The 22,500-nt window shown below is 50.0% G+C and overlaps 2 protein-coding genes across 2 annotated transcripts in view; both read left to right on the top strand.

The window, feature by feature from the left end:
- dennd4b (DENN/MADD domain containing 4B) overlaps window positions 1-7,728 on the top strand; it is a gene marked incomplete at both ends in the record, with an annotated part of 16,947 nt that extends 9,219 nt beyond the window's left edge. The window contains 10 exons of the mRNA XM_084441998.1: window positions 530-824; window positions 2,187-2,472; window positions 2,873-2,977; window positions 3,497-3,672; window positions 4,022-4,187; window positions 4,613-4,849; window positions 5,370-5,466; window positions 6,325-6,490; window positions 6,819-6,877; window positions 7,583-7,728. Coding sequence (XP_084298124.1) covers window positions 530-824; window positions 2,187-2,472; window positions 2,873-2,977; window positions 3,497-3,672; window positions 4,022-4,187; window positions 4,613-4,849; window positions 5,370-5,466; window positions 6,325-6,490; window positions 6,819-6,877; window positions 7,583-7,728 — 1,733 coding nt within the window. The remainder of the gene's footprint in view (window positions 1-529; window positions 825-2,186; window positions 2,473-2,872; window positions 2,978-3,496; window positions 3,673-4,021; window positions 4,188-4,612; window positions 4,850-5,369; window positions 5,467-6,324; window positions 6,491-6,818; window positions 6,878-7,582) is intronic.
- A 7,347-nt stretch (window positions 7,729-15,075) lies between these two features.
- The window catches only part of LOC311312126 (immunoglobulin superfamily DCC subclass member 3), a gene marked incomplete at both ends in the record, with an annotated part of 30,529 nt that continues 23,104 nt past the window's right edge, over window positions 15,076-22,500 (top strand). The window contains one exon of the mRNA XM_084441997.1: window positions 15,076-15,127. Within this exon, the coding sequence (XP_084298123.1) occupies window positions 15,076-15,127 (52 nt within the window). The remainder of the gene's footprint in view (window positions 15,128-22,500) is intronic.

The raw sequence follows: 22,500 nt of genomic DNA, 5'->3' as shown, positions 1-22,500 counted from the left end.
TCTATTGGTCTGGGACACTTCATGCTAAAATCTGGTGCTCAAATCCTGGAAATTCATTGGTAGCGCCGGAATCCTGGTGACACCAATCAGTAACGACTTTCACGATCAGGCGCTCCCACCCAACCTGGCCCCGCCCATTTAACCTGAGCTAGCGTCTCTCATTCGCTGCTACGACCTGTCAGTCTTTCAGTTTTGACCCGTTGATACGCCCTCAGAACACCAGCTTAGGCGGTGAAGTGGCCCAGGCTCTCTTATGTCCAGTAGTATGTGGAGCGCAGCGACTCAACGTAATATTGAGTCTGGAGAGAGACTAGTCTAGAGAGAGAGACTAGTCTGGACAGAGACTAGTCTAGAGAGAGAGACTAGTCTGGAGAGAGAGACTAGTCTGGAGAGAGAGACTAGTCTAGAGAGAGAGACTAGTCTGGAGAGAGAGACTAGTCTAGAGAGAGAGACTAGTCTGGAGAGAGAACACTTTCATCTCCTCTCCCCGACCCGGGTCACAACAGCGCTCTTTAACCCGTTTCCTCAGAGACGTCGTCGGAGACCAAGCTCTCCAAGAAGGCCGTGCTGCATTCGGCGGGGACCAACGGCGCCAGGGACCCGTCCGCGTCACGCAAGCCCCCCTCGGGCCCCTGGGACCCGGCCGCGTCACGCAAGCCCCCCTCGGGGCCCAGGGACCCGTCCACGGCCCCCCCTCCGCCGCCCCCCGGTGGCGTCCTGGTGCGGCGCAGCCAGGTGTGCCTGTCCACCTTCTACAGAGACTGCTCCGAGACCGCCGACGCTGAGACGGACTGCGCCTGCCCGCCGGACCACAGGGACAGCAGGTGAGGGGGGGGGGGACGGGTCGATGGTGGGGGGGGGGCGAGAGGAACGGGTCGATGGTGGGGGGGGGGGGGGGCGAGAGGAACGGGTCGATGGTGAGGTGGGGCAGAGAGGAACGGGTCAATGGTGAGGTGGGGGAGAGAGGAACGGGTCGATGGTTGGGGGGGGGGGGAGAGAGGAACGGGTCGATGGTAGGGGGGGGGGGGGAGAGAGGAACGGGTCGATGGTTGGGGGGGGGGGGGGCGAGAGGAACGGGTTGATGGTGAGGTGGGGGAGAGAGGAACGGGTCGATGGTGGGGGGGGGGGGGGGAGAGAGGAACGGGTTGATGGTGGGGGGGGGGCGAGAGAGAGGAACGGGTCGATGGTTGGGGGGGGGGGGGGGCGAGAGGAACGGGTCGATGGTGAGGTGGGGGAGAGAGGAACGGGTTGATGGTTGGGGGGGGGGAGAGAGAGGAACGGGTCGATGGTTGGGGGGGGGGGGGGCGAGAGGAACGGGTCGATGGTGAGGTGGGGGAGAGAGGAACGGGTCGATGGTTGGGGGGGGGTGGGGGAGAGAGGAACGGGTCGATGGTTGGGGGGGGGGGGGGGAGAGAGGAACGGGTCGATGGTGAGGTGGGGGAGAGAGGAACGGGTTGATGGTTGGGGGGGGGGGAGAGAGAGGAACGGGTCGATGGTTGGGGGGGGGGGGGCGAGAGGAACGGGTCGATGGTGAGGTGGGGGAGAGAGGAACGGGTCGATGGTTGGGGGGGGGTGGGGGAGAGAGGAACGGGTCGATGGTTGGGGGGGGGGTGGGGGAGAGAGGAACGGGTCGATGGTCGACCGCTCTTCATTTCAAAACTTTATTTACACTCGTGATGCACTGGGGTTTCCCTCATTTACAGTGATGACGAGTTCACACAGAGACATGAATATCAACTAAAATGCAATACACAATAATAATAATAATAATAATTAAAAACAGTTACAGGTCGAAGGTCATAGGTCTAGAGCCGTGGATTTAAACTCTGTGACTGGAGGAAGTTTAAAGCTCAAGCTTTAGAGTCTGTATTTCAAGTATGGGATGGGCATCATGGGAAAAGTAGGCCTTCTTCTTACTGTATATAGCGCCTTTCCACCTTAACGGACAAAGCGCTCTACAATGGCCTCTCATTCACACACACACACACACACACACACACACACACACACACACACACACACACACACTCACTGGGAGCGATTCGGGGTTCATCTTCCATGTGGACAGGAGGAGCCGGGAATGTGAACAAACGTATGTGAACGTATTTAATCCTTCCTGTACCAGCGTCTGGTCTGTGAGGTCTAGTCGGCCTCTTGACCGTGCGGTTGTGCGCGCACCTCCCCAGGGTTCCGGGACCGCGAGACACGGCCGCCAGGAAGACGCTGGACGAGAACTACAACCACGTGGCGTCGCCGGTCCGCAGCGGCCTGGCCGGGAAGCTGCAGCAGCTGCTCACGCCCACTCGCCACCGCGCCTCGGTCCGGCGGGCCGCCAGCGTGGACGACCGGCGCCCAGGCGGGGGCGGGGGCGGGGGGAGCCGCAGGGTGTCCGAGCAGAGGCAGTCCCGAAAGGCGCAGGTGGCGGAGAGCCTGCTGAAGGCCAAGGAGAGGCTGTACAACGCTACCTCAGAGGTGAGGGGGGCGGGGGCAACATCGCTGTTTATTATAGCTTTTTGCTCTAGATTTGCCTTAAAGGTGCAGTGTGTGATTTATGGCGGCATCTAGTGGTGAGGTTGCAGATTGCAACCAACTGAATACAATTACATACTGCAACATGGCGGCGTCCCTGGAAGGACCCACTCCCCATGTAGATATAAAGGTTCATTCTAAGGTAACAAATACATAATGATTCTCATTTTCATGAGATTATACACTAATTAAAACATACTTATGATATTATATTAAATTTCTGCCAAAGCTACACACAATTCGGCCACAAAATTCTACACACTGATCCTTTAAGGGAGCTTGTCGCTTGTTGCTGGGTGTGACGTTGCTGAGCCGTTGTGTTTTCTGTGTTTCCGTCCTGCAGAGTTCTCTGTCGGTGGGGAGTGATGTGGACCTGGCCGACGGCCCCAGTCTGGCGTTTACCCTCCGCAGGTCCTGGGACTCCGCCCAGGAGGGGGCGGGGCTTGAGGTAGAACCCGCCAACCCTCCACACAGGGTCCTAAACACCACCCACACCACACCTTACATTATTACATTACATTACAGTCATTTAGCAGACGCTTTTATCCAAAGCGACTTAAAATAATTGCATTTAACGTAGGAAGTCGGTGTACTACAGTACTACTCACCAGAACTCACAAGTGCATCTCCCTTCTAAACACACGGTGAGGCCCTCCACACACGGTCCTAAAACCACCACATGTTTTCTTCTTGTCTATTTGTGTGGACCCCAGAAAGAATAATTATTACTGAGGTAACGACTAAATGGGGATCCTGAATAAACATAAACAACCACCGGCACACAGTGAAACACATCTGAGCTATTATTCTTTATCATCGTTCTCGGTCCAACATTCCCAATGCGTCCGCACCCGTTTTGAGACGGTATCAATACCCTCCAGTTGTCAGGCCAACACGGCGAACGTTAGGACGAGGTCGTGACCCCGGTCCGAGGTCGTGACCCCCCGTCCCCCCCCCTGTGGTACAGGTGCTGATGTCCAGCTGTTCTCTCTGCCGGAGCTGCGACTCCCTGGTCTACGACGAGGAGATCATGGCCGGCTGGACGTCCGACGACTCCAACCTCAACTCCAGCTGCCCCTTCTGCTCCGCCAGCTTCGTCCCCTTCCTCAGCGCAGAGATCTGCGACCCGGGGCCCGTCAGCAGGTGGGGCTCGGCCCGGGGGGGGCCGCCGGCGAGCTGTATGTGGCCCAACGGCGCCGCGCTCAGCTGCGTAGAGCATGCTGGGAAAGCTGGTTGACCGACCGGCGCTCTAGCCTGAAAGTCTCAAGTGAAGAAAAAGCTCTCCTCTCTAGAGCCCTAGAGCTTATTTCCTGTTGTAAACAACGAGAAAACAGCGCCAGCTCTAGAATACAGCTCGTCGGTGGACCCACACACACACACACACACACACACACACCCTTACACACCTCTCCTCGAACCTTACCCCCAACGCCACGCGCTTAATCTTGCTGCCATCATAGCGTTTTTTTTTGCCGTCGTCCTTGCCTTCCAGCCTGGAGCGCGGTAACTGGAACGCCGAGGACGAGGTGGAGAGCGCCATGAGGCCCCCCGGCGGCCCGGACGCCGGCGCCACCCAGCGACCGCACCTCTACAACGGCGTGAACGAGGACTCCGGCTCCGAGACCAGCAGCCACTCAGGACACAGCGCCACCACCATGGTAGGCCGCCTCACTCGTACCCTCGCTCTAGTGTGTGTGTGTGCTCGTTGGATGAGCTGTGAAGTCAAGATGTTTTCTCTTCCTGGTGTGAGTCAAGTTCCTTTGTTAGCTCATGCTTAGGGTTTAGGTATCAAGAGTTTCCTCAGAAGAGAAAAGTCCCAAATTCAAGATGAAATATCTCCCCAGGTAACGGTAATAAAAGCAGAAGCCGTTTAGGGTTAAGGTTAGGGTTGGGGTTAGGTATGGGATTAGGTTAAGGTTAGGGTTGGGTTAGGGTTAGGGTTAGGTTTAGGGTTGGGGCTAGTTATAGGGTTGGGCTAAGGTAAGGCTTAGGGTCGGGGGTTAGGGGTTTGACCGGCCTCTACATCCACGGGCACCGTCCCCTAGCCCCCAGCTGACGCTCCGCCCCCCCCCCCCCCCTCCAGGGCTCTGTGGCTCCACCCCCCCAGGTGTCCGTGGCGTACCTGAGCCCCCTGGTGCTGAGGAAGGAGCTGGAGAGCCTGCTGGAGAACGAGGGGGACGGCGTGCTGGCCCAAGCCCTGCTGCTGGACAGCCACTCCATCATCTTCTGGAACCTGGTGTGGTACTTCCAGCGCCTGGGCCTGCCCTGTGACCTGCTGCAGCTGGTCCGAGCCTCGCCGCTGGCTGGCCCGCCCACACAGGTGACCCCTGGGACAAACATTTAAAAAAAGTCAGGCCTGTCTTTACACTTTCTCTGCATTCTCTCTGTATTAGTCGTCGTCACGTTCTTGAAGATATTCGAAATGCTTTGTTAGATATTAATGCGTTTCCTCGTGGTGTTGGCACACTTACATTCACAGTATTCTGTAATGTGGCTCTATTCATAGCCACTGTCTGTCTCTTCCTGGTTGATCATGTGACCGTATTGATAGCCACTGTCGATGTCTCTTCCTGGTTGATCATGTGACCGTTTTGATAGCCACTGTCTGTCTCTTCCTGGTTGATCATGTGACCGTATTGATAGCCACTGTCTGTCTCTTCCTGGTTGATCATGTGACCGTATTGATAGCCACTGGTTGTCTCTTCCTGGTTGATCATGTGACCGTATTGATAGCCACTGTCTGTCTCGTCCTGGTTGATCATGTGACCGTATTGATAGCCACCGTCTCTCTTCCTGGTTGATCATGTGACCATCTGTCTCTTCCTGGTTGTGTGGGTCAGCTGGAGAGCTCTGCGGTGCGGGTGCGTCTGCTCTGGGACACGCTGACCCCCGACACCGACCACTGGCCCCCCCTGTACATGCTCTGGAGGATCCACAGTAAGACCACGCCCACACCGCCACGTCACGGGAACACCAGCTCTTAAAGGGCCAGTCACACTAGCTCCACTTGATGTTATTATTCAGATTAAATGCTTAAATTCTGTGTGTAGGCCTTTTTAAAATCACGTCAATGGAGCCATTTCCTATATGTTATTATATTCCTATATATCCTATATATTCCTGTATTTTATTTTTCCTGCATTTTGTTTTAAATGTCCTTTTTTGCATTTCGTTTTATATAACCTTTTATGTGTTGCACTTTGTCTTGGTGCTTTTAATGTCTCATGTAAAGCACTTTGAACGGCCTTGTTGTGCTCTACAAAGGATGTGCTCTAATGAACCTGCCTCGCCTGTACATGGGAAATACCACCGCTCAACCTCAGAGGGGGAGGTCACTGGACGCGTTTGCCCTTTGAACTTCTGCTGTGGTATTTCCCATATGCAGGAGACTCTGACGGGGGTTATAAAAGGCCTACACACACAATACAAGCACCTAATACAACTAACATGGACCGGAACAAGCCTGACTGCCCCTTTAAAAGAAAGATTTCACCCGTTCATGACTGTTTGATGTTTCCATTCCATTCCATTCCATCTCCCCCCTCTCTCTCCGGTCAACCCTTCCGTCTTTCTGTCTGTCTTTAAATTCCGATCATCCTTCTGTCTATCTCTCTCTTTTTTTATTTAAATTATTATTTTAAATTATTTTATTTTTATTTTTATTTTTATTTTTTATTTTTTTTATTTTTTTTATTTTTTATTTTTTATTTTTTATTTTTATTTTTTTTTTTTATTTTTTTTTTACTTTTTTTTTTTTTTTAAACCTCTCTCTCTTTCCTCTCGTCCTGCTCGTAGGCGGGGTGCCCATGCGGAGCCACAGCTGGCGGAGGCACAACCACCCCTTCACCCTGGCCTTCCTGGAGGAGGTGCTTCGCTGGGTGGGCATGAACGAGGTCCACAAGGCCGTCACCCTCTTCCTGGATACCGTCGCCAAGCAGCCGAGCACGCCCCGGATACAAAGGTTAGCGGGGCGGAAACAGACGCCGGGTCATTGGTCGATACGAGACGTCTTTTTCCTGTGTGGTAAACATGTATTATTAGTCATATGTCATTATCGTATGTCATCACTTTATACGGCTTTGTATTTTTCCGTCCCCCGTCAGAATCTTTTTTTTGGTTAGTTTCTTGGGAATACAATTGAGGGGCAGGACCTCATTTTCAATGTAGCCGAGATTACAAAACAAGCAGCAACAATAAAAACAATGTTAAACAATAAGATGTCATCACAAATAACAATATAATTTAAAGTATTCCGCTGGGTTGTGCCTGCATGTTGTGTGTGTTCCCAGGAGTCTGTACAGGGAGATCCTCTTCCTCACGCTGGCTGCGATGGGAAAAGACCACGTTTGTAAGAGACCTCCCCGGACCCACAGACAGGACCTCCACATAACGAGCTGCAATTAACACAATAAGTAACGTCTCGTTGTTAAAGGACTCCATGTTGCTTTTCTTCCTCTCCTCTCACCCGTACGCCTGCTGTCTCCTCTCTCTCTGTCTTCTCTCTCTCTTCTCTCTCTCTGTCTCCTCTCTCTCTCTTCTCTCTCTCTGTCTTCCTCTCTCTCTCTGTCTCCTCTCTCTGTCTTCTCTCTCTCTGTGTCTCCTCTCTCTCTGTCTCCTCTCTCTCTCTGTCTTCTGTCTCCTCTCTCTCTGTCTTCTCTCTCTCTGTCTTCTGTCTCCTCTCTCTCTCTCTCCTCTCTCTCTCCTCTCTCTCTCTGTCTTCTCTCTCTCTGTCTCCTCTCTCTCTCTCTCTCTCTCTCCTCTCTCTCTCTGTCTTCTCTCTCTCTCTCTCTCTCTCTCTCTCTCCTCTCTCTCTGTCTTCTGTCTCCTCTCTCTCTCCTCTCTCTCTCTGTCTTCTCTCTCTGTCTCCTCTCTCTCTCTCTGTCTCCTCTCTCTCTCTCTCTCCTCTCTCTCTCCGTCCTCTCTCTGTCTCCTCTCTCCGTCTCCTCTCTGTGTCTACTCTCTCTCTTCTCTCTCTGTGTCTTCTCTCTCTCTCTCTCTCCCTGTCTCCTCTCTCCCTGTCCTCTCTCTCTCTCTCTCTCTCTCTCTCTCCTAGCTGCGTTTGATAAGAAGTACAAGGTGGCGTACTCTCGTCTGAGCAGCACGCTGGGTCGTGAGGAGCTGGTGAGGAAGCGAGCCCAGCCGCCCAGCGCCAAGGCCGTGGACTGCAGGCGCAGCTTCCTGCTGTCCCTCGAGTGCTGACCGACCTCTGACCCCTCCGGCACCAAGAGGAGAACCTCCGACCTCTAACCCCGCAGCCTTCACTCCATCTCAGTCCTCTCCGCCGCCCCCTGGAGCCCAAACCCGGCTCTGCAACGCTCCGGTCCTCCTGGCCTCGCTGCTGACCCTCACCACGCCTTGTTCCCGGGAACCCGGTGAGGTCCGCCCCCTCCCTTTATCAACCTGGACGCAGACGGACGGTTTGACCCAACCACGCGGCGGAAACCCTGAACTCTGAACTCTGAACTGTGCTCGTTGCTAAAACTTCCATAACATACTGAGACCTTTGCCTCAAAGGTCATAGAACTTTGAATACGTGCGTTTCAAACATGCAATGTCCCGATGTTAAGATGCCATCTATGCATACTGTGCTCATATTCTGCCTTCCTTTCAAGCATGATATTTCATAATAGTGGGAGCGGCCATAGTGGGAAAGTTGACACGCGGTGGGATTTGGAACAGTGCAATATGTCTGTGATTGAAGTTATGTAATACACTGCAAATGAGCCACCATTGACAAACTGTTCTAGTGTCATAGTTTATGACCGTAAAAAAAATCTTGTGAATTTTAGTACATGCCAACCGACAAAAAAAACAACTCTTTCTAATTTTTCTCAATTGTGATCTGTCATCCATTTAGTCGTTCATTGGGCGAGGTTTGGGATGAAATCACTGGAACAGTATCCAGCTAGCACCCCTATGGAATCATCCCTTCTGAGACTCTGGCAACTTTGAATGAAGATGTTGATTTTTCCAAGTGGATGAGGACGATGCTGTGAGGATGATGCCAGCTCTAACGGAGCACTATGTCTTAAAAAGGACGATACTGACTCAGGATGATTTGGAGGGAGATCGACCGTGAGGGTCGAACTTAAACTGGAGGGATGATTGGCTGAAACGGAATGATGTCACCCACTCTAGTGTGTAGATGATGTCATCTCTGGGAGACACCGTTGTTGTGGCAGAGGATGTTCGACCAAGAATGTCACCACTGCTGTGGGGGAGCCAGTGTCCCCTTGTCATCTGTCACTTTTCGGGGTGGAGAGGAGCAAGACGTGTGGTTCCCTGTTTTTACTGGGAATTTCCGATAAAAGGATCAAGGCTTTAGCTCGGTTTGCTGCAGCTTATAACAGGTGACTGAGGGCTGGACTGCCATTGGTTGAGCTTATAACAGGTGACTGAGTGCTGGACTCCCATTGGTTGAGCTTATAACAGGTGACTGAGTGCTGGACTCCCATTGTTTGAGCTTATAACAGGTGACTGAGTGCTGGACTGCTATTGGTTGAGCTTATAACAGGTGACTGAGTGCTGGACTCCCATTGGTTGAGCCGATGGAAAAGAGAGTCTCACAGGAAATAAACGCGTCAACATGCACTTTCCCAACCCCCTGCATCACAAAACCAGAATTACTTAACACACACACACACACATGGATTTTGCTGTGGTAAATTCTTCATGGACATGTTTGTGGCGTGATGGACCTGTGTGAATGAGGCTGGTTTAGTCTGAGACCGAACACGTTCAGAACAGAACGGTGGGATTGAGATTGATCTGTTGCCCTGACGATGACGTGTGATATTATTGTGTTCTTTTTCCTTCTGATTTGAAGCATATTTACCTCGTATCACATGCCCTGACCCCAGATCAGTGTGAGTGGTTTTCAGATCAACGTGCGTGATTTTCAGATCAGCGTTTTATCTGGAGTCGTTGGTGGGAGGAGCAGCCGCAGGGGCTGATGGGATGCATGTCCTCTCCATGATTGTTGAGGGTTTTTAAAAAGGGAAGGTTAGTTTGCCGTCACAAGCGCTCACATTCGTTTATAAAACCAACAAACTGAGGCCAGCAGCTAGTTTTGACTTCCCAGAATTCTCCTCCAGAAATCCTCAGTGGAAGCAGGACACTGCTTGGGTGTCCCACTGAATAAAGATCTCGTCCCGTTCTTGTATTGTCCCCTACCTTCCTGACGGCAACTCTGACACAGTCCCAGACAATTTAGACTTAAGTGAGCGTAACATAAACTAATTTGCCAGATGTTAAAAGATATTTAAAAGCCAAGTTCACCTGATGGGTTAAAAAGAAGAAGTTTTGTTCCCTGTGTATCTCTCACTTCGTTTTGTGTTTCCTGTGAGGCCTGTCTTTTATTTTAACCCTTTATTTGTGGTGCGGTCTTGTACAGTCAAAGGTTATAGCAATTGCACAATGAAAGAATATAGGAGTTTCATTTTCTTTCCAGTGAATATAATGCCACGCTGTAATGCTACTGTTCTCATCATACCTGTACGTTCTTTTATTAGCAGTGTCGTGTAGCAGAGCGTCAAAGTGATTTGCCTTTCTGTTCTTTGTGTGGATGAGAAAAGAAAAAAGGACAAAAGAAGTGAATGTCCGGTCTGGCTGGGCAGGTCAAGCTGGGATTAATCGACTAACTGCTTTTCTCCCCTTCGCTGTGGAAACTAGTCGCTTGCTGGATTCCCTGGCTTCAAATAGCTAAACATGGCACTGGTTCTAGTGTGCTGACTCACACACCTTCACACTCACACAGTCATCTGTTAAGGTATAGGATTGGGAAATGAGAATGTGGTTAAATCAGCGTTTAAGGGCAGCCTGGACTTGGTGGGATACCCATGCTGTTGTTTAGCCCTGCAGTAAGCAGTCTGGACCAGCAGAGGGCAGCATGCCCGCTGGAGTCCAGCTTCCACAGCTGGTTCTTCCTCATGATGAGATGAGGTCTACATCCATTAGTTCATTATGGATAGTGCCCCATTTCATCGAGCGGTGATGGGAGAACACATTCAGAGAAATATCCTATCAATTGTCACAACGGGTTTAGGAATCGTGAGGGAAATGAAACCACTGTTCCTCTCAGAAGAGAGGAGGAGGAGGAGAGAGGAGGAGGAGGAGAGAGGAGGAGGAGGAGTCTTAGTTTGGGGAGGTGGGTGTGTCCAGTCTGGAGCATCACCTCTTTCAAGGGAACTGGATGCAACAGACTGCAAGCGAATACGAGGGAATTAACCATTCATATTGTCTTTTCTTTTCTTGGTTCAATATGTAGTATTTAAGATTTATCGTGTTTGCTGTTGTAATTTATATGGCTGTGACTTCAATTGTAAATGTTTTGTTTTTTAAGAAAATCTAAAAAATACAGATTACCCCAAAAACCTGGTTTTGGTTCATCAATGTCAATTTCTTGTAAGCACTCAGCAGTATTCTTCCCTTTGATTGATTGATTTATTTTAGTTTTCAACTTAAAATGTCTTCATTTTGAGAACGTTGTTAGTAAATGCAGGGTCATTGATCGTTGATGTTCTCTTTCATTGATAAAGCCGATTTCTTCCTGACGATGACATTAGTAGGAAATAAGAACATGGAGAAACTACACAGGCTCAGATGTAGCATGCAGGTCTCACATTACAGTTATATTAATCACTTCAACAATATATCAATACAATACTGTGTCAGGATTGCGTAGGCAGGAGAAGTGAGATCATGCAGGATGATGGAGGCAGGAGAAGTGAGACCATGCAGGATGATGGAGGCAGGAGAAGTGAGACCATGCAGGATGATGGAGGGAGAAGTGAGACCATGCAGGATGATGGAGGCAGGGGAAGTGAGACCATGCAGGATGATGGAGGCAGGGGAAGTGAGACCATGCTGGATGATGGAGGCAGGGGAAGTGAGACCATGCTGGATGATGGAGAAGTGAGACCATGCAGGGTGATGGAGGCAGGGGAAGGTAATAAGAGTTTAATACCCCCCCCCCCCAAAAAAAAAACCCAGACTTGCACTGGCCCAGTAATGATCTAACTATACCTTTGTTTACACATTGGAACCTACACAGCATGTAGATGTAATCGACCCTTCGCTATGGTGAGACAGGCAAAGGACCACAAAAAGGCGAAGTCACGTCAACCACCCAGGTACGATTTAGCTGAAAGAATCATAGTCGTTCAAAATGCACTTGCCATTTTATATCTGGGTCCCCCCCCATCCACCCCTCCCAGAACCCAAGATGGCTACCGGACTGGCCACCAAACAGGAAGTCCATGGCACACTAACCCAAATGGCCATCCACCTCCCCGACTTTAAATCTCACATCCTTCTCTGGTATGGGGGATGTTTCTGGGGGATGTTTCTGGAACAAAAAAACATTTAACATTTAACTGAATAATATCCAGATGCAATAGAACCAGGTTGGATCTGTGACTGATCCGTGGTATTCTCAGAGAGAAGCAGTCTTTCACCGATCAATAACACGGACGACTACTACCGACCAACCCACCGCTACCATAACGCCTGCGTTTGACCGGCACGTCGTCCGTGGCAACACACTATAATAGCGAGATCAGGACGATATATGAGGGGAGGTTATTGGTTCCAAACCCAACTGGATCATGGTTTATACGGCTCATGAGGGAGGTTATTGGTTCCAAACCCAACTGGATCATGGTTTATACGGCTCATGAGGGAGTTCAAACCCAACTGGATCATGGTTTATACAGGTCATGAGGGAGGTTATTGGTTCCAAACCCAACTGGATCATGGTTTATACAGGTCATGAGGGAGGTTATTGGTTCCAAACCCAACTGGATCATGGTTTATACAGGTCATGAGGGAGGTTATTGGTTCCAAACCCAACTGGATCATGGTTTATACAGGTCATGAGGGAGGTTATTGGTTCCAAACCCAACTGGATCATGGTTATACAGCTCATGAGGGAGTTACTGTTCTGCCTGAGTGATGTTGGGCAGTATAAAGGGCTATCAACATAACTTCAACCTCATGCTCGCCTTAACTTATATGTTAAGAACCTTGGTAAGAGTATGATCAAAGGAGTTAGTGTGTGTGTGTGTGTGTGTGTGTGTGTTTGTGTGTGTGTGTGTGTGTGTGTGTGTGTGTGTGTGTGCGCGTGCGGGCCTATGTGTGTGCGTGCGGCTGTATGCGTGTGGGCGCTCGTGTGTGTCTGAGTGTGTGCATGCGTGCGTGCGTGTGTGCGTGCATGCAAGCGTGTGTGTGTCTGTGCATGTGTGTGTGTGTATGTGTGGGTATGTGTGTGTGTGTGTGTGTGTGTGTTGGAGCTGTGCCTCTTCCAAGAAGCGTAGCTGTAAATAATGCTCCCCCACACCCCCCCTCACCCCAGTCCTGCGTTCTGCATGGCGTGATGAATCCCTCGTTAGAGGCCATTCCCTCGTTAGAGGCCATTCCCTCGTTAGAGGCCATTCCCATGGATCCCAGGCCTAATTGGGTCCCTCTCTCCTGTCCTTTGTCCCCTCCTCTCTCTGTCACAGCAGCGCAGCACTTTAACGGCTGGATTAGGGAGATATATGGAGGCGTGTTGGCGCTTTGTTCCAGAACCATCTTTGAAGCAGGGATATGCGTTGGGACCCGTGGGCTATAGTGTGTCCTATAACTGACAAAGATGAATGTTCTAGCTCTCATAGGGGCTGCCGTGAATGTGGCGTTCTTTGGGGCTCTGTGTTCATAAAAAGATCAAGATAAAGAGCGATGTTCACACATGGAGGAGCTGTGAGCTTTCTGACTGGTTCTGACTTGAAACTAGGAAGAATCCGGTCAAATGGGATTGAAAATATGTGCTTGAGACTGGAATGACGTCAATTAGGGAGAGATAAACACTTTTCTATGACGTTCAGTTGATCAGTCCACATTTTATGAAGAAGATTTAATTCTTTTTTTACCCAGAGTTGGTTAAGGAATGTATAAGCGGCGACACTGTTTCCAGGGAACGGATTAAAAGTTGATGAGAACAGGCTGATTATTATAACAGTGTGTGTGTGTGTGTGTGTCTGTGTGTGTGTGTGTGTGTGTGTGTGTGTGTGTGTGTGTGTGTGTCTGTGTGTGTGTGTGTGTGTGTGTGTGCTTGTTTCTCTGCATGTTGGTATCCCCAGCCCGTCCTAATTAGATATCTGTTGAATGTCCTCATAGAGTCTCCCCAACACAGCGGACCACCTACTGACACCTCCCTGTTGTTCTGGGCTCAGAAGGGGGTGTGTGTTTTGTGCGTCGGGGGCGCCCTGCTGCGCACGCTGATGCCTGTTAATTGGCTGTTGGGTCGCGCCTCGCGCCGCGCTGAATTCCAACAGCTTTGTGATTGAGACGCTTCCCTTTATGGCGGCGGATCGCGGGGAGCCGAGGATGAATGTGTTTGTTTTCTTTCTAAACTGGAGGTTTTTGTACAGGAGGGGTTGAGACCTTGTTTAAGGCGTGCGAGGCTGAGATGATGAGATGAGTTTGGATGGGGGGCGGAGGGTTGAATAGCACTTTGAATGGATCAGACCCTCAACCGGCTTGTGGCTGGTATGAATGAGGGTTTGGTTGTGAGATAGTGCACTTCATTTTCTCATTCATCAGCATCTACCTTTTGAAAGACGTTGTTGATTATACGTTTGGCTAAGGGGCCGCAGTGGAATAAACGTGGTCCAAAATATGACAATTCATTTAATTACATTACATGTTTGAAATTATAGCGTATTCTTTATTATGTATTGTGTTGTGTGTGTGTGTGTGTGAGAGAGAGAGAGAGAGAGAGAGAGAGGAGGGAGGGAGAGAGGAAGAGAGAGAGAGAGAGAGAGAGGGAGGGAGAGAGGAAGAGAGAGAGAGAGAGAGAGAGAGAGAGAGGGAGGGAGGGAGGGAGAGAGAGAGAGAGGGAGGGAGAGAAGGAGAGAGAGAGAGAGGGAGAGAGAGAGAGAGGTTTTATGACACAAAGAACACAAGGAAGAATATGATCTCTAAACTGATGCTCTGTGTTTTAAGCACATATTCAATAACAGGTTGCGTAATTAACTGACAATTAGTTGACAATAAGTTTAAAACGGCTCTTATTGCCAAGAGTAGAGTGTTCCCATGGTCAAGTCCATCGCAGAGAATACCCTGTTTATATGGCGTCCCTCGAATGGATGCTTTGGGGTGCAAAGGGGCCCCGCCTTTTGACTGGCCACCGTGCTGCCATTGGCTCGCTTACACGACCCAGCCTCCGCCGGCCAGTTCTGTTGTATCAGTGTCCATTCAGTGACCAGGGTGTCAGTGGGGACAACAATACCCTAGTGCGCATAACTAATAGCCCCTGCACCCCGCGAGGAACAGGGCATTCTCCCAGCAGCCAGCCGTTCTCTGGACAGGGGAACTGACACGCAAGGATGTCTTGTTGAGATTTGGTCAGATTTGTTGGTTAATATTAGATATTTTAAGGATTGTGAGTCAGCGGATCTATACTGACTTTTTTTATTTACGCAGTAAAATTCATTTTTAGAGCAAATGAATTTAATTTAACGGTTTGCAACGACGGCACCTAAAACTTAAAGGGATTATAACCAAACCATGGACCAGACGCGGATCTTCCAGCTTTTTCTACTAGTGGTGATCTCCACAGGTAACGATTATATTAAATTAACTGTATCTTTAAATGCATGGTAGATGTTCGTTTGTATATGTGGGTTGTCCAAACCAGCTGCATGCAATCTGTGCTGATGTGCCATATATATCTAAAAGCAATTTCCATTAATATTTTGTTCACTGAAGCCAACCGACTGTGTGTTTTATTGATCTTTATTTAGCTCACGACGCGGATAATATTGGAAAGCTAAATACTTGTCTCTGAAAGTCAAGTTCACGGTCCTTAAGACGCACAGAGTTGCATCAAGGCGCGCAGTTGGCGATTCGGAGAGACGCGTAGCTTACTTAGAACTTGGCTATATCTTGTAACTTGGCTATATCTTGTAACTTGGCTATATCTTGTGAATGTACTCAGCTGTAGCTTATATTAATATAGCCTACTGCGTGAATATATATTCGGCCTGTATTGTTCTATGTGGATGCAGGTCCATTTCAAGGTTATGGTTCATATTCAATGGTCTTTGAGAGCTGCTACATGGATGAGGAATCAATAAGATTATATTATGGATTCACTCACCATGTCGGTAAGATTGATTGCTGAATTTCTTCGGATATATGTGCTTTGTTATATGTTCAGCATCCACTTGTGTTAATTTCACGCAGTAACTTGGAGAACTGTTGTCGGATCGGAGTGTGTCGCCCGTGCGCTATGCGTTCTCGTGCGCACTTGTAATTTCAGACCGTAAAACGGGTTTATTATTTCCTCTTATCACCAGGTTTCTATACATTACCCTTACAATTAGTGACTGCCAATACGGGACATGTGTAGTTTGCTGCCCTTGGGAAATGACATAGCTAATTACTGCTAATCAATTGAGCCATTAAGCCGCGCGTAAAGATGAATGGTTGCCTTTCCATCCATCCCCATTAGGATATTATTTACAACTTTGTTTTTGAGTTACAACAATTGACCTTGAGAAAATACTGACGGGCTTTGCATAATGCATATGTTTAATGAATATCACAAATAAGAGTGCGGATTTGGATGGGTGATAAACATGAAGAGGAACATGTTTTCTAAGCTTGTTTTTAAGCGTGATCGTCATATAAAAATGTACGGAAGCGACCTGGTGGCTGTATAAGCTGGTTTCCCTGAGAGACGCTTCTGAGTTCATAGAAGAAGTAGAATCTCTGTCTAACTGCTTTTGGAGAAAGTTTTATCCCGCTTGTATGATTACACGAGGGAGGACCAAACCCATTAGACTAATTGATCGTCTTCACCTTATACTCACTAATTACTCCACTTAAGACATTGGCATTTGGCTGATTAATGGCAATACGGGAAATACATGCACATACTAATGAGCCTTTGAGCCCATAATGAGACAATGAACAGTAGAACCTCGCTAGGCCATGCTGGATAAAGCCTTCTTAAACATTACAGTCATGTTAGCAAGATCTACTTTATATGTCAACATCAACTTTATATGTCCAAAAAGTTATTAGTAAAAATATTTCACTTGAAATATCCCAAGACGTTTATGTTTCCAGAATTGACCAAAGTTACAGCTCTACAATTACGGGGAAAATGTATTTGAATGGGGAAAAAACATTTGAAGTCTAAACTTGGACGTGATCCTGGAAATGTGGAAATGATGGTAATCAAGGCTACTTGGGATTGAGCCTGTGTTGACTGCAAACTCCCCTGGAGGTCCTGGACAGACAGACAGGCAGACAGACAGACAGACAGACAGACAGACAGGCAGACAGACAGACAGACAGACAGGCAGGCAGGCAGGCAGGCAGGCAGACAGGCAGACAGGCAGGCAGGCAGGCAGGCAGACAGGCAGACAGACAGACAGACAGGCAGACAGACAGACAGACAGACAGACAGGCAGGCAGGCAGACAGACAGACAGGCAGACAGACAGGCAGGCAGGCAGGCAGGCAGGCAGGCAGACAGACAGACAGACAGGCAGACAGACAGACAGACAGACAGACAGACAGGCAGACAGACAGGCAGGCAGACAGACAGGCAGACAGACAGGCAGACAGACAGGCAGACAGACAGACAGACAGACAGACAGGCAGACAGACAGACCGACAGGCAGACAGACAGGCAGACAGGCAGACAGGCAGACAGACAGACAGACAGACAGACAGACAGACAGGCAGGCAGGCAGACAGACAGACAGACAGACAGACAGACAGACAGGCAGACAGACAGACAGACAGACAGACAGGCAGGCAGGCAGACAGACAGACAGACCTCATGGTCACGGTCAAACACTGGCGCTCACCCTAAAGGGCAGACAGTGACCCTCATTTACATACATCAGACAGACCCTCTCTGTCTGCGCGACGCCCCTTGATTGAGACCTCATTATGTGTGTGTGTGTGTGTGTGTGTGTGTGTGTGTGTGTGTGTGTGTGTGTGTGTTTGGGGGGTCGTCAGTAATTCCCCCCAGCTGCCTTGGACATCACCAGACCTCAGCACGATTCTCACACACACACACACACACACACACACACACACACACACACACACACACACACACACACACACACACACAGCCTAACAGCACAGCCCTCTGACTCAGGGCGTTAATCCCAATCCACAATGAGAATGAGATGAGTTAGACCCCGACGGCCCTTCCCAGCATGCTCTGTCACTAGAGACCCTCCCGCTGGTCTCTCCTCCTGACCGAGCCTCCCGCTGGTCTCTCCTCCTGACCGAGACCCCCGCTGGTCTCTCCTCCTGACCGAGCCTCCCGCTGGTCTCTCCTCCTGACAGAGCCTCCCGCTGGTCGCTCCTCCTGACCGAGCCTCCCGCTGGTCTCTCCTCCTGATAGAGCTGGTCTCACCCTGGGCTCACAGCAACAGTGCTGGCTGCTGATCCAAGAGGGATCACTACCCACAATGCATCGCTGGCAATAACTTTACAGGATTCACTTGAAATATAGGACTAATAAGACATGGAGGGCCCCAGCTAACCCTTTCAACTGTTGTGATGAATAACATCAAACACACCGCCTAGTTTGTGTACTTTCTGTACTTAATGTAATGTGCTACGTTTCTGTACTTTGGCCTTTTCTCGAGCAGCAGTGCTGGATGTTTAATACGAGGGGAACTCTCAGAGGGTCCAGAGCCATGAACTATGACCCCGACCCTCAGAGAAGGTTCAGTGTCCTGTCTCTGAGAGCTCGCTGAGTTCTGAGACAGTTCTCAGAGTGGAGACACCTCAGAGACGGTTCTAAGAGTGGAGACATCTCATAGACATTTCTAAGAGTGGAGACACCTCAGAGACATTTCTAAGAGTGGAGACATCTCAGAGACATTTCTAAGAGTGGAGACACCTCAGAGACATTTCTAAGAGGAGAGACATCTCAGAGACATTTCTAAGAGTGGAGACATCTCAGAGACATTTCTAAGAGTGGAGACACCTCAGAGACATTTCTAAGAGTGGAGACATCTCAGAGACATTTCTAAGAGTGGAGACACCTCAGAGACATTTCTAAGAGTGGAGACATCTCTGAGACGGTTCTAAGAGTAGAGACATCGAGGGACATTTCTAAGAGGAGACACCTCAGAGACATTTCTAAGAGTGGAGACACCTCAGAGACATTTCTAAGAGGAGACACCTCAGAGACATTTCTAAGAGTGGAGACACCTCAGAGACATTTCTAAGAGTGGAGACATCTCAGAGACAGTTCTAAGAGTGGAGACACCTCAGAGACAGTTCTAAGAGTGGAGACATCTCAGAGACAGTTCTAAGAGTGGAGACATCTCAGAGACAGTTCTAAGAGTGGAGACATCTCAGAGACAGTTCTAAGAGTGGAGACACCTCAGAGACAGTTCTAAGAGTGGAGACATCTCAGAGACATTTCTAAGAGTGGAGACATCTCAGAGACACCTCAGAGACACCTCAGAGATGTGGGTTCAAATGATCTGGGATTCAGGTCAGTCAGGTCAGTCAGGTCAGTCAGGTCATTCAGGTCAGTCAGGTGTGTGAACAGGACTGCGGTTGGGATAGAATATCAACCACAGTATTTGCCAATAGGATCCTACTGAAGGTAATGAGATCAGTCTATAACATGGTTGGTGGTAACAATTTAAAGTTAGCCTACATGTATCATCACTATAGTCACATGACCTGTAAAAGAGAACTTGCTTGAGAGAGAGAGAGAGAGAGAGAGAGAGAGAGAGAGAGAGAGAGACAGAGAGAGAGAGACAGAGAGAGAGAGAGACAGAGAGAGAGAGAGAGAGACAGAGAGAGAGACAGAGAGAGAGAGAGACAGAGAGAGAGACAGAGAGAGAGACAGAGAGAGACAGAGAGACAGAGAGACTGTCAGTCTATTGACAGATGTCTTGAGAAGTCTGATCAAATAAACGCTGAACGTGGAAATCCCCGAGAAGCGCATGTTCACCTTAATGAGGACTTTTCTTGAGTTTAACTGAAACGATCGAAGTGGTCTCAGTTACAAGCAGAGCTTTTTCTGAGCTTTTTTAACCCTAATGGCGACTCACTGAGGCCTGGTGGAACGTCCTGCTCAACTCTGCCCGGTAACAGGAACGCTGCCAATATCACAATATAATCCACCCAACTGGGAGAATTAGGCCTACTCTTGGTGTGTTAACGTAACGTTAACGTTAACCAAGCGTTTGGACCTGTGCCATCTCGTAATGCCAGTGTGTCTTCATAACAGACGCTAAAGGAATTAGCAGCAGGCGATACAGAGACTAGCTATGCTAATGCTTTCTCAGTCAAAGTATATGTTTGGTTTGTTGCCAACATTGCCTACTTTGCCCCAATGTCATCCCATGTAGTTAATTGTCTTGAATGCCCCCTTGCCCCTCCCAAAACACACCCATGGGGGGGGGGAGGGAAGTGCTCGCAGGCGTGAGAATTAATTAGCCCAATTGGAAATGCTCCCACCAGTCCCCCAAATTGGCTGAGGTCAATTAACGCTGAGGCCAATTAACGCTGAGGTCAATTAACGCTGAGGACGCTGGTGTTCAGACAGAGCTGCGCTGCGCCGAGCTACGCCGGCAACGACCACAGGGCCGTAAGAAACGAGCGTGCCGCGCATACAGCCGAGAGGAGGGAGGGAGGGAGGGAGGGAGGGGGGGGAGTTTAACTCCTATTAGAGGGACAATGGGCTCAACCCTGGGACGCCGGTCCCCAAATCCACAACCCCCCCCCCCAGTAAGTCCCAGCTGGGCCTAGTTCTCCTCATCTCTCTTATATTGGTCTCTCTAACTGATCTCTCTCTCCAGCAGGTCTGGTCTAGATGAGTCTGACCGTGAGGGATGGAGAATAAATATGATAGTTATGTGTATTTCCTACATAATTATATCAGAAGGCATAAAGGAATATAAGGTTTGATGGTTTTTAAGGCTATTACTCAGTTTCACTATACAGTATGTCCCAATCGAGCAAAACCTTCTGAGATCACACTTTAGACAAGCTTTTATTTTGAGTTTTTTAAATTAAATTATAAAGCTTCCGTGAGGTGATATGCATCGTCAGGATGATGCATTTTAGAATAGCTCTTGGAACTACTTCTCTACAGCTCTAGGCTTGTTGGACCGTGTCCGTTTAGCTGATGCGTTTGACCCGTTAGAACTGTAACTGCCGTGTAAACCCGTGTGTTTGTGCGCTGGCATTGTGAGCGCAGCTGCACGCGCACCAACGAGCTCCCCTCCGCCTTTCAGGACTCGGTTCCCAGGGCTGGGAAGAGGAGACGGGGTTCGACGGGTCAATTAAGGATTCTGCAACCGAGCTTCCCTCGCTAACGAGCGAGTCCAGCCCCCCTCCCCTGCCCCCCCCCCCTCACACACCCATACAGACTCACACGCTCCAGCCCCGCCCCCTCCCCCCCCCCTCCCTCCCCCTCACACATCCATACAGACTCACACGCCCCCCCCCCTCCCCCACACACACCCATACAGACTCACACGCTCCCATAAAGGACAGAGAAAGAGAGAGGAGAGGACGCAACCAATGAAGAGATTTAGCAGTGTTTCCTTCCTCTGCCTCGTCGCCCCCGTCACCCCCTCTCTGCTCCTCGCCCCTGGGGGCTTAGCCCCCCCCCCCGACGCCCCCCTCAATGGAAACCACCAAGTTCATGGGCAAGTCTGAGGGGGGCGGCAGGAGACAAAAAGGGGAGTCTGGGTGTCCGGGGGTGTCGGTCGAGTTGGGGGGGGGGGGTAAGCCGAAAGCAAGCTGTCCCCGACCGCACCAGTCCCCCCCTCACCCAACTCTCTCATGACCTCTTAGGGGCTGGGGTCACAGAGTGGGGGTGAGGGGTGGAGATTCAGGATTTTGGGGGGTGGGGGGGTCCCCAGGAGTCCAGACTCCCTTTTCTCATTATGAACGCCCAGATGGGTGGCAAATCCATCCCTAAACTTGAACACTCAATCACACCCGGGGTCACGGGGTCACAGGGCGGTCTGGGAGAGGCTATGGAGGCAGGAGGGCTTGTCTCATGACGACCAGGAAGACCACAGCTGGGAGCTCAGAGCCCAGCTGGACATGTGATTTTATAAAGGATACATGTGTGTTTGTTGACCTGCTTTACAACTCAGGTTTTTATTTTAAACGCTGAGGCAGAATTGTATTTTCTTATGAAGTGGTTTAATAGACACGTCAACCTCTCTCCACTATAAAAGTGAAATTCTACATCAATTGAATTCATAATCCCCTCGACTGCAGTGTTAACATTTCACCATAATGCGCTAACTAAACCTCACCAGTGGGGGGCGTCCTCCCGTTCTCGTCTCAGTCCTCAGGGCCGCGCCCGACGCCGTCTGAAATCTGACTGCTCACTCACTGACTTAACTCCCCCCGGCCCCCCCACTCCCAACGCTACACACTCCTCTAACCCCCCCACTCCCAACGCTACACACTCCTCTAACCCCCCCACTCCCAACGCTACACACTCCTCTAACCCCCCACTCCCAACGCTACACACTCCTCTAACCCCCCCACTCCCAACGCTACACACTCCTCTAAACCCCCCCACTCCCAACGCTACACACTCCTCTAACCCCCCCACTCCCAACGCTACACACTCCTCTAAACCCCCCCCACTCCTCTAACCCCCCACTCCTCTAACCCCCCACTCCTCTAACCCCCCCCCTCCTCTAACCCCCCACTCCTCTAACCCCCCCCCTCCTCTAACCCCCCAGCATGGCGGTCCCCAGGTATCCTAATCCTCTTCCACTCGCCAGCTCTGACATGAATCTAATCCCTAATCTAATCCCTAGTCCCCGTGACTGATATCTCACTCTGTCATCTGGACCATCCCCAGGTATTCCCCCTAATCCACCCCTCCCCCTGCTGAGCTGAGCGTGGGCTTGATATACTGCCGAGAGGCAGACGACTGGACCGACAAAGAGAGGCTGGTGGC

The sequence above is a fragment of the Borostomias antarcticus genome (genome assembly GCF_949987555.1).
Source record: "Borostomias antarcticus genome assembly, chromosome: 8".
Classification (NCBI taxonomy): domain Eukaryota; kingdom Metazoa; phylum Chordata; class Actinopteri; order Stomiiformes; family Stomiidae; genus Borostomias; species Borostomias antarcticus.
The sequence above is the reverse complement of the archived record's forward strand: the minus strand, read 5'-3'. Positions and strand labels throughout refer to the sequence as shown.